The following is a 12,784-nucleotide window of genomic DNA, read 5'->3' on the forward strand; positions in this document are numbered from 1 at the left end:
GATAGTTTAACCTCGTGCGAGTGATGAGATGCTACTTAAAGTCTAACAAGAAACTGAGATTTGATGTCGTTCAGATTTGCCTGGAGCTCCCTCCTGTCTAACAAACACACATATATCATCTTCATTTCTACATTAAATGGGTCACGATTTAGTGTGCATTCATTTATTTTATCTTTTTTTTTTTTTTTTCTGATCCCAGTGAGTGATATCTTCACAAGATGAGAGAGACTGATTTTGATATGCAGTTTGATGGATGGAAGATTAATTATTGCAGCATGATTTTACTTTGGTAATCCAGGCTGGGGAACTGTGGGTGACACAGCGTACTTTATTTTCAACACAAGTTTTTTAGTGGTTCTTTCCCAGTTTTGAATGTGAAACTTGACATTTGATGAATATTTAATAGAGCAAATTGAAGAACAGTAAGTAATTCTCTTTTTTTTTCCTGGTATGGGTTCAGCTTGACTTTGATTCACTGCAATACAATTACTCTCCTTATTGCCCATTTGGTCTTGCTATCGGGAAATAGTAGACTTCTCTGGCAGATGAGTGCTTTCAGTACACACATAAAGACTGGTTGAAACACTGTCTATTATGTATTATTGAGCTGCTGGAGAAAAGGGGCATTAGCCCTTAAATGGGCAAGAGTATATACTAATGATAAAAAATAGGTCACTGTTCTTTTCCAACTATTAGAGTGTAGACGTTTATAATTTTCCTCAAAGTGTGACTTTACATTTCACTTTACAATGTATATATTGACATTGACATAGAGAACATAGAGCTGGATCTTTGCTACAAATGTAATTAACATGTACAATCACTAACTAAATTGTATATGGCTTTGAATATTGGGAACACTCTAAGATAAGTCAACATCTCTTTGGCATTTTTAGGTATGGAAAGCAGTTCTGTGATGTAACTATGCGTGTATACATTTACTTCTGATGGAGGCCTGTTTACTTAAATGAACCCTGCATTGACCGGTCTCTGAGCTGCATACAGATGCACTATAAAACATTTAAAGATGGTTTAACTTAAAAAGTTCCCCTACTGCCAATACACTTTAACTCAATTTGAGTAATTAGTTTAAGGTCATTAATTGTGAAAATCTGAAACTGGCAGAATGAAGTTCACTGAGCATGAATAAGAAATTTCAGTAAATTGAAGTTAAGTTCCATCTACAACTGTTTAGTCATATTTATGTCACAGTCAATTTTGCTTTCCAGTTGTGTCTATACAATATGAAGAGTAATTACAGTAACATTTCCTATGGCACTCTTGTCACTAGTGCATTATAGACATACCTATAATGTGTTGTAATCTGTTTACAGCATGTATAATTATTGTTATAAATGCTCGTAAATATGTATAAAGCTGTATAACTAATAATAGCACAGTAAAACATTTCATAATGACATAAGGTCAAGTATATAAATTCTACAGTACATATTGAAGTTTTTTTAAGGAGTCACTTTTGTCGATTCACTACATTAGTGAGATGTCCACCAATCAGTTGTGTCAAATTGCAGTAATATATACCGCTACAAGAGAAATAGTTTTCTTTTTTTAGTTATTGATCATTTGAGTCAATTTAGTTGAGTTTTTAAACATTACACCAGTCAAATGTGAATATCCATCATTCAGCTGTTCATCATTAAAAAGCTGAGTCAAATCAGAGTACTCAGTTCATGGTCTGTTATGACCCGTTGAACAAACACATTAATTTTACAATGTTTTGTGTTAGATAGATTGACCACACCAGCATAGATTGACCACTAAATGACCACAGTACAACAGGCCTGTACTGTATTATATCTGCCTATACCTGAGGAATTTCATTACCTCACTTATAGTACAATATGACCACTAAGAGTAACTTAGAATTACACTATAATGCATTATTATACATTATAATATTATTATAATATACAAAAACTATGAGAATTATACTTCACTATGATCTTTGAAAAAAAATGTCAGTCACCAGCAACTATAAAGTATTATGATACTTGACCATTTTATGAGAAATCATTATTATCAAAATGTGTTATATTTATAAGTGCTTATAACTATAATTATACAGTGCTATAAGCGGATTATAAGGCATAAGTATGTTTCATAGGTGGTGTCATAGAAAGTGTTGCTGTATATGCCTTCACTTTGTACCAGAGCCTGTACGGTAGCAACATAAGGCTGCTCCCACTTACTTCTTTTAATTAGTGTACAGAGGTAGAGCAAAAACATGAATTCATTGTGGTTTGCACTGTTTTCATTATAATCAGAAAAGAATCCGAAAGAAACAATGAATTAACTTGGCATGTTTTCAAAGTCAGGCAGCAAGTTTCCATCATATTTTTATCCGATTAAAAAGAAGAAGAGTCTCTGCAGAGATTTCACTCTCAATCGCTGCATTCCGGAAAGTCTGTCACTCTGTTTTTTTCTTAAGAAAGTGAAACTTAGTTCCTCGGGGAGACAGACATGTTGAATTCAGAACCTATTTATGCAGCAGATACTAGAGTGTGGGCACATGACTACAGTACTCAAGGCAAATCCCGTTGCTGTCAGTGAGGAGTGTAACTTACAGCTTTTACCAAGTGTCTGTATCTCTGAGGACACACAAAACATTTAGGGGTGTGTGTGTGTGCCTTGCTCAATAATGTAGCATCTTCCTCAGGACTGCTAGAAAACATGAAGTGAGAGAGTGATAGTCCCTGTATATTTGTTTGCCTTGACTCAATTTTCCTTGGCAGTCACATACTGTACAATAGATAGTGAATCCAATTGAGTGTGGTTGTGTAAACATAATGACAGATCTTGTATTATCCTACACACAACCCAGTGCCCCCCCAAAAAAGGGATAAAATCAATTTTAAAACAAATTGCAAAGACAGCTTTAGCCTCATTTGACCGGCAGTAACATCTCATCTCATTATGTCCAGCTTCATTCCCCTCTATGAAATTCAGTTTTCTAATGCCTTAATGCCAGCATGATACATTAACAGATGTTTTTATCATAGAGGCTTTAGCCAAGGAAAAAAAAAAAAAGTAGCATGATGTCACTTCACATTGCATTCGTGTCAACTGTACACTCTAAGCATTCATGCTGCATTCAGGGGCCAAAATAAATGTTACACAACGCAGTTCCATTCGCTGTAGTGAGCATAACATAAACCCATTTATCTCTCTGTCTCTCTGCCAGTTGTTCGGGGCCTTGCTGCGAGGCTGCTGCGCTGACCTCTCCTACCTGAACTTGTCCAAGAACTCCTTCTCCCACAGGTGGGTGTTTACCTTTGCCCTATTAAGCCCCCCCCTCCACCACCCCCCACACACCTCCTTCAAACCACACAAACACATCTTTTCTTTTCTTTTTTCTTCTGACTCAGCCAAACAGCTCTGGAGAATTTCCAGTCAGGAGTCATGGAGCAGAGCGAGCATCATCATTTATTTTTTCCGCTGTACATTAGTGTTTCGCCTCGGACCTCACTGAGCAAATTAGCGTGCGCGCTGGGCTCGCCCCGCCTCCGCTTGTTCTGCGTGTGTGTGTGTGTGTGTGTGTGTGTGTGTGTGTGTGTGTGTGTGTAGAATCTATTTCCATCTTCAACGTACACATGTCTCTGTTTGCTTACAAGTTTTCTATCTATCAAGTGCTTGTATACATGCCTGCAAGTCTTTTACTTAATGTGTGTGCGTGCGTATGTGTGTGTGTGTGTGTGTGTGTGTGTGTGTGTTAGAATATGTGTGTGTGTGTGTGTGCGCGTGCTTGCACGTGTTTACCTAGCTAGCAGGCACAAGCAGCTCTAGCTCTCATCATTTCATGTCCCCCAGGAGCCCAAGAGCTTCCCTGCTCAGTTGGTGAAAAATGAGACTAATTTTAGACGGGAATTATTGTTCCAAATCCCCCAGGCTCCCACGCTTGCATTTTTTTCCCTCTCTTTTCTCTCTGTCTGTATCTTAGTATCTACTGTATCTCTCAATCTATCCATCTTTTTACTTTTTTGTTTTGTATCAAATCTAGCTGCACCTCCCTCCTCTCTCTTCCTCCTTCTTTTTCTGATGTGAATTCTGGCTCTTGGACGTATAACTCTACCTGCCTTCTAATAAGAGGATTGAAATTCCCAGTAGCTCCCTCTCACCCCTCCTTCCTTTTTACTGGTGACACCCATGCTCCATCCATCTCATCTGTCTGCTTTTTTTATTTTTTTTTATCTTCCCTCCCTCACTTAATTCCTCCCTCTCCTGCCTCCTCGCTCATCCTCTTTACTCCCTTCATTCTCTACTTATATGCACTCCGCTTTTCATCACTCCTCCTCCCTCAACACATCCTTCACCTTCCCTCTCTTCCCCATCACCTTTCCTCACCCCCACCCCTCCACCTAACGCTCATAGTTCATCCCACCTCCTGCCAGCTGTGCTGTGTGGTCCTCCGCTATTAAATGCACAGTGGCTCAGCGCCGCCGGTCAGACCGCAGCGGTTGTCGCGGCGACAACTCAGAGCCACAAAGCTGAACCGAGCTGATAAGAACCACCCGGCTGCCACTCATGAATATGAAACGGGAGGCCTCAGACCCCCTTCTTCACCCTTCACGCATAAGCACCGTAGTGACACGCACGCACACCCCTAGATGTGACACTTTCTGTGAAACAATGACAACACACACACACACATACACGCTAACAAGTTGCTGATACAGCTCTCTGGAGGGTGTTTTGGGAGGGAGACAGTGACACTGTGTCTGCTTATGCGACAGGAGCCATTCTGTATCTGCAGAGTCTTGACAGGCTGTATGCTAATCATTACAAATGGGTCAAAGAAGAGCTGGCGTTCCACACACTGTGAAGTTATCACAATAGCAGTGACTTGTAATACAGCTTGCCTGCTTTTCCCTCACCACTATCTTAAGGTCCTCATCTTCTTTTTTTCTCCCCCCCTCCCGCCATCACTCTCACCATTTGTGACCTTTTCCTTTCATTACCCTTCCTAACTTGATTTCACGACACTTTTTCTCGCCCTCTTATCTCACATTTACTTTTTATTCCCTTCCTCTTCCGACTAAGCTAACATGGTTTTATGTGTGTAGGGTGAATATTGCAGCAGTTTGAAATGTATGTGACTCGGTCAACCGCGTATTCGCCTAATTACTGGGCAAAATTAATGTTGTGCAAGGAATAGAGTGAGTGTGAGAGATTAGTGTGTGTATGCAGGACTTGAAATGAGAATCCGCCAAATGAAAAATAAATTAAAAATAGATTTGTGACAGGTAATTTTGTTAAAGTTTCAAAGAAAAACATACATCCCATTTTGGTTGAGCGCCTAGTTAAATTCTACTTTAACAGTGCAATCATAGCAATCAGTGTGAAGCGCCGGGTCCTGCACAGGAAAATTGTACTTGCACAGAAGAGTTCAGTGAAGCGGAACAGGAATTGGAGAGGTGTAGCGATTGGTTATTATATTCCCAGCCAGTCACATTACAGCTCCCATACCTATTAAACAGCTGTGCCAAACACATGGGCACATGACAAAATGGGCTTAGCTGACCGGCGATGAGAGTGCAGAGCAGCTTTTCAGTTATGACGTCCCACAGGCTGCTGCTGATGTGTCCTTTTTAGGCTGAATTTGCAATAATGGAGATACTTCTCAGATCAGGTTTTTTTTTTTTCCTCCAATGTGCAATGATGTGTCTCTCCATATTGAATGAAAGACACTGCTTCACGCAACCGTATCTGCAGTTAATGGATTTTACAGCAATAGAAAGGGGGAAAAAAAGATGTAAAACTACAAAATGAGGAAGTATTTGAAACAGTTTAAAACTGTCTTGGCAAAGGCGTTGAAGTGTCAGTTAAAGTTGAAACACTGAGCTTAGTTTAAGTGTCATGGGGAGTTTAAATGCAAGTTAAGTGTCGGTTGACGTTGAGGGGCTGAAGCAGGTTTGATTTTCAGCAGAATTTGAGGCGTCTTTGAAACTACTGAGGTCAGCTGAAGAGGAAGTCCTGAAAGCAAATGAGGAGTTTGAAATAGCAGGATTTAAAGTAGTAAAGGTCACAGTGTCAGTGATGTAGCATATGCAGCATCCTCACAGACAGAAACAGACTGTGGATTAAACAGACAATATTTAACATGTCAATTAGTGAACTTTACTTTGTCAGACTGCCTGCAGCTTTATATTTAACCCTTATATACTGTTCATGTTCAGCTATTTCAAAGTATCCCCCCATAACTATAAATCATTTCTGAACCACAAATCATTCATGAATACCTCATCAGTCATTAATAAATTGGTGATTAATCCTTTAATGAAGCTTTCAGAGAGCAGAGAGAGCTTATTCATTAGTTTTTAGGCTTTTTGTTGATGGAGACATTTTTTTTTAAACATTTACAGTCCCACTATATAATGGTCCAACATTATATAACACTGGAGAACATAACACTTTCAATAAATGATGGTGATGATGAATGGTAAAAAAAGGGTATTTTTGAATGGTAATCTTTGAATTTCATTGAATAAATAATAGCCGAACACTCAACCAAAATGTCTATCAACTGCACAAATGTTTTTAGAAAGTTGAAATATTTCTATTTCTGTTTAATTTGGGGTCACCTTAGTAACACATCAGATTTCAGCCTAAAATGACATTTTTAAGGTGTTTTTTTCCTTCTCTCAAATGTAAAAATGGGTTAAATTAGACCCTGAACACGATGTAATGGTTAATATTGAGATATGAGAGAGTGGTATCAATCTTCTCTTCTGACTCTCAATGAGAAAGTGAAAAACTATCCAGAAGAACTATTCCTATAATGGTTTACTTTAAAGATACTCAGTGTGAAATCTGATGACTAATGCGGCTGGTGAGCTGCAATATAGTTTCGAACCGTGTGTGTGTGTGTGTGTGTGTGTGTGTGTGTGTGTCTGTGTGTGTTTCTATATGTGTGTGGGTCTGTGCCCCTGTGTATAAAATGCCTCATTACTGAAAACAATAGTCAGAATGAGGGAGGAAAAAATAGAGCAAAAAAAAAGCCCTCTTTTCTGCACAAGTCAACAACATATTAGCTGCCTAAACAGAGGTAGCAGGTAATCTTTTCCCAGAAAAAACAAAACCTCATCATCCAGGAAGATAAATTCATCTTCCATCTATCTCTCTATTCTCCTCTTACTCTCTCTCTCTCTCCCTTGCTTCTCATCAGTCTCTCCTGCTGTCTCCAGACGTCCTCCCCATCCTCCCCCCGTGGTGAATTATTTGTGCACTGGAGGCAAAAATGGCAGATTGGCTGCTTTGACAAGCTCTAAACACAGATCTGAACCGGTGCACTACATCAATCCTGTGAATGCCGGGGAATAGTTCCCTTATGTGTTCTGACTCAGCGTGATGTTGAACATACACACCGACATACTTTCTATCTGCGATCTGTCCTTCCTCTGATGACAGGCTAATGTGCTGTAGATACAGAGCAGATGGCTGGATAATTGGTCATTGATACCTTTTAAATTGGAGGCAGTATTTAATGCCAAGCTCACCTTTTTCTCATTGTCTGGTTGATATAATACTGACCCAAATGTCACAACCAGCATCTGTCTGCTTGAGCCTTTTTCTGTCTCTTTCTCTCGCCTCGCTCCCATTGTTTTGTTCCCTCTCTGTCACTTCCCTTCTCATCTGCTGCAAACTTTTTTTTTTTTTGTTACACTCTATCAGTGTCGCATCCTTCTGTCATCCCCTCTCTCGTCTCAATCTGTCTCCTATCTGCTCTCGTCGTTCTTTCACCTCCTTTCATTTTTTTGTCGAACTGCCTGATTGTGATCCATCTTTAATGCTGGCTGTCCTGCTCTTCCTTCTTCACCCCCCCCCCCTTTTTTTTCGCATTTCTAACACTTTCATGTTCTCTTTCTTCTCAAGGAAAGCGAGAGATTCTCTGCCAACTTTCCGCCAGTTCTTCAGCTCCGCATTCAGCCTGACCCATGTCAGCCTGGCCTCTATGAAGGTCCCTCCTGATTCACTGAGGTGAGTCACTGTCACAGGCGAGGATTTATAAGGACCTTTGAAACCCTGAAGATCTTTGGGCATGTCTGAGAAGCAAATCGCTTGTAAAGTCTGAACCGGGAAGGGATGAAAGGGGAGCAGCAGTACATCTTGGCTCTACAGCTTAGCCTCATTTAATTTGACCCCTTTTGCATTTGCCATTAACTTGTATCTAGGGTGGTAAACTTGTAATTTTATACAGCAGAAAAGAATAAAATCATATGTAAATGCACCTAAGCTGTATTAAAACCCTGTTTTATCACCTCGGGGGGTAATAACAGATGCATATGGCTGCACTGCTCACAAAATGCATCTCTTAAATCCAGCTACAGTATAAACACCCTTTATAAATGCATTGTTAAAATACACACGGATGTCCTTCTATACAGTAGGCCAGTTTTAACAGAGGAAGTGACCTGTGGAAAGAAAAGGTTTGTGTTTTTACAAGGGAAATAAATCAGTTTCAGTCCATGGTGCACATATAATCAAATCAACAAAGCACCAGCCTGCTGAAGGGCAGCTTTCAGAAGCCGGCCAGTCAGAAAAGAGTGGCGTCACTGTCTTAAAACAGCTTTTTTTCAGACAGAGGCTGAACTGAGGGGCTGCACAAAGAGCCAGTATGAGATAAATAGAGTTTTTGAACTGCAAATTATCCAGAGATATTCCAGTAGAGCCCCTGAATATAAATATAGACCTAGAAATGCATGCTGTGTCCCTTTTTACTGTCAGTGAGATGTCTAGATTGACAGCAATTAATCATCACAATTGACTGAAAACCCCTCTGTGCTGTTTTCAAGTCATGTGGTAGCCAAATCTTACGTATATTTTGGTGATGTACTTTAACGTCCCCCAAGTGTCTGTGCTATGAATATTCCACTGACAACGTGCAGCCCTGACTAGTGTATCAACACTTGTGACAGCCAGCTGGCAGGCAAAGTCTCTTACCCCTCATTTAGAGAGCTTGTGGACACGATGCACGAATTGAGTTGGCAAAATAAAATTCCAAGAGGATGCACTAATACACTACACATATTAAACTGAAGTTATGTAAGGAAAATACTATAAATTCACTATTGAGTAGCTACGATAGAAAGTAGGTTACTATACAGTACTGATTGAATAACAAATAACCTGTTACTATAGGAATATTGTGAAATTGAATTTATAATGCATTAGACATGGATGTAAAATATAAAAAGGTCACGATAAAGTCACAAAATCGCTCCAGAAACAACCAAAATCCTAATTGGAAAATTAAAGGAATATTACACAGGCTTTGGAATTATAAACTGAGTGAAGCTATTGCTTTTATTGAATTGTTACAATGCATCCCCAAGCATTTCTCTATTGAATTTCACACACTGTAGGAGTAAATGGAATCCATAAAATAATCCACTTAAAAAAGGAAATACTGTATACAATCCAGTTTGCTGGTGTACTGCATTAGACATGTTTCCTTATTTTTAATATTCGAGCCAGTGTTTCCCTTCAGATTACAGTCTAGCAGCTGTATGCTCAGATAAATGCGGCTCGTTTCATGTGGAGGATGTTGAAGTAAAACTCCGATAGAGGTACGTGATATAAGTAGCTTATATGACAACCCGTGCGGCTCAATATTTTTAACTCCACACCTCTTTTTGAGTGCGTTACCACCAGTTTTGACTGATACCGCCGCTTTGTGTCAACAAGCGTTTGCGCTGCTGACAGTGTTTAGTCAAAGTTCAAGGCTTAAGAGTGGTGACGGATGATGAATTCCCACTGAGGCCACTCGTGCTAAAAATATACCCACTCATGATGCTGTAAGGTACTTTAGCTTAAAACGCTGGGGAAATTGTGCACAAGAAGACTTTTTTTTATATCCAATATTTGGCAAACAGTTAAAGAGGAATTTCTTAAAGTGTAAAAACCTGTGTGTGTTATTCAAGTGTTGAGAGGTCAGTGATATAATCCACCAGCATCAGTACCAGCAGAACCTCTCAGCACACAAGGATGATGTGTTTCTATTTTTATTATCTCAGACTTGAATACCAAAATAGCTCACACCATATGGGGCGTTATAGTTTGCATCCAAATCATCAGTGAGATCTTATCATCAAGGCTTGCGTTAGGTTTCAAACACTTTTCCTTGACGGCGCAGCCATTTTCTATTATATCAGCGGATTGGCCTTCAATCAGAGGACACAGATTGAAGCCCCCGTGTTGGCTGGCGTCCACTGTGCTGACGTGTCTTTGTGCAGGACTCTATCTTTTACCAGTTCCAGGACATGCGTACTTAAATCAGCTCAGTGTGCAGCCATGTGAAAAGTGGGTCTCCCTATGGGGATAAATTGAGAATTTCTATATTACAGTTTCTCTGTAAGGTGTGCAGCCTGCTGTAGGCTTCACATAGCCAAAAACAAAATCCTCACCACATAATCAATAGCGAAGTAAACAAAGCATACTGCCAACTATTGAGATGACTGTGTGCTGCATGATGGATCTCAGCCAAAATGGATGGAGGGGACTCCCACACCTCCTCATTACCTCCTCATGGTGCATAACTCTTCAATGTGTATTCATTGCACAAGAACAACCTCCAGCAGAGCCTTGATGTGCAAATGCAGTTTTCCGTCTGCATCCAGCTGGGCTTTGTCTATGTGTGTGTGCATCAGCAACAATTGGCCACTTTTCTTGAACGAATATTGAAAGTCTTTAGGTGATTTCTGCTTGAGCTATGAATCTTCTTTTTAAGCTACTTTAGTCTAAATCCTTTAAGATGGCTCTAAAACTTTTAGGTGTGCGGAGGACTGAGTATGCAGGGTAGGGTGGTGGTGCGGCGGGGAGGGGGAGGTTTTGGATGATCCGTTCAGGTTGTTAGAAAGAGGAAAAAGCAGCAATTGGATTTATGTGGGTATGATGTTTCTTGTTGTTTTGTTCACTCTGTCATTTTGCTTTGCCTTTGTTCATTAATTGCCATCTGTTCTCCCCCATTTCTTTAATCTGCTTTACCTATCACTCTGCTCACTTCTCTCCTGCCTTATGTGCATTTCCATTAATCTCTTCCTCTCCTTTTCTTTTTTTTGCCTCTATTCTTGTATCTGAATTCCCCCCCTGTTCCCCCCTCTTTTTCTCATCCCATGCCTGTGTTTTTCTTCAGGGCTCTGTTCCTTGGTCTGTCCAATAACCCTCATATCACCGATTTACATCTGGACATCAGCAGCTGTGAGGTACGCTCTGCCAGTCGGCGCTGCTGTGGGTATATTCATTCATCTCTGTATAGATTAGCGCTTGTGGCGGTCCCCTCATGTTCGACTTCTCTCCGTTTCCCTCTGACAGCTGAGGTCAGCAGGTGCCGGTGTGATTCAGGAGCTGTTTCCTCGGGTGTCATGTGTGGGGACTTTAGACATCTCTGACAATGGTATGAGACACACCCAAACACGTCCTGCACACAGACCTAACAGGGGATATTTTGATTGTTATATATTTTGTAAACATGGGTAGAATTCAGATTTAACATACATTTATAACATTTTTAATTCCTTTTGATGCTGTCCATCATGGCCGAGACACCTGCGTGTTTAAGCTGAAGCGCATCTTCCAAACTCCCTAAAGGCAGCCGCTGTCTTCAAGTCCTTTTGACTTTTTAATGTATTTTAAGTACTTTACTTACTTACTTTACTTTACTTACTTTAATAGTTTGTCACTTTGAACTCTGGAACATGCTAAATTATCACCTTATGAAGATTATATGGCTAACGTGTTAGCAGTTAGCAACAGCTGTGTAGTTGAACAGCAACATGAGCATTCATTTTAACTGTTGTGAAAAATATCTTGGGACCTAGCTTGCTAAATGTTATATTTTCTTCTGCTAAGCTAGTTGCTAACTTTCCTCAAGCCTGTAAAACAAAAACAATGATACTAAAAGGTTAAATGCTTCGAAGAACTGATGGAAGAATTGTTATAATGTCAGTTGTCTTTACAAGCCACAACTTTCACGTTACATAAGGGTTAACTAACTGTAACAGTGGCTAGATTTAGTGTCTACAGCTACGCTAGCAGCTCTGTGATGGTACTTAGAGCAATGTTTTGAGCTAATGCTGATGTCGTGCTATCACGCTCACACAATGCTAACTTGCATATGTTTATCAGGTAACGTTGACCAAGTTTAACCAACTTAGGTTTTCCTAGGCTGCATGGCTAAAAATAATTTTACTAACAGCAACAAAAAACAATATTTTCAGCACTTGTGTTCACTCGTACAACAAAGATTTTCTTTTACCATCATAATCTTACTTTTAAACTCATGCTTTACTATAATTCATTTTACAGCAAATTCAAATTCTTTAAAATCAACCAACATATTGAAACTATAGGCTACTGTAGCTTGCTAACACTCAATATATAGACTACGTTTAACATGCCCGGCTATTTTCATAAAGGGACATTTCACCCTCTCTGTTTACAAAAAGAACTGCGTGCACACCAGTCCGTTTTCAGAAAAGTTTCCGTTTACACTAACCCGTGTATATATGCCATCAAGAGCAGCTCAAGCCCACGTTAGCCAATCAGAATCCCGCATAGCAACAACAACAACGTCACTTCATTCCTCCACATAGTACAGCACTTGTATTTGCAAATGCAAACCAATACAAAGGATTGCACCAACATAAATGTGACTGCTATTCTGCATCCATGATCACCATAGATTATAAACATAGACTGTGTATTGTAAACAATGTCACATTTAACCAAGGAGCAGTTTCCGGTTCCCCAAATCTCTGTTCTTCTCTGT

The 12,784-nt window shown here is 39.8% G+C and overlaps 1 protein-coding gene across 1 annotated transcript in view; it reads left to right on the top strand.

Annotated features, from left to right (window-relative positions):
• Positions 1–12,784, top strand: part of carmil3 (capping protein regulator and myosin 1 linker 3) — a 95,780-nt gene that overhangs the window by 40,190 nt on the left and 42,806 nt on the right. Inside the window, exons 15-18 of the mRNA XM_053330646.1 lie at positions 3,203–3,279; positions 7,891–7,995; positions 11,150–11,219; positions 11,329–11,410. Of these exons, the coding sequence (XP_053186621.1) occupies positions 3,203–3,279; positions 7,891–7,995; positions 11,150–11,219; positions 11,329–11,410 (334 nt within the window). The remainder of the gene's footprint in view (positions 1–3,202; positions 3,280–7,890; positions 7,996–11,149; positions 11,220–11,328; positions 11,411–12,784) is intronic.

The sequence above is a fragment of the Scomber japonicus genome, chromosome 12 (genome assembly GCF_027409825.1).
Source record: "Scomber japonicus isolate fScoJap1 chromosome 12, fScoJap1.pri, whole genome shotgun sequence".
In the NCBI taxonomy this organism is placed as follows: domain Eukaryota; kingdom Metazoa; phylum Chordata; class Actinopteri; order Scombriformes; family Scombridae; genus Scomber; species Scomber japonicus.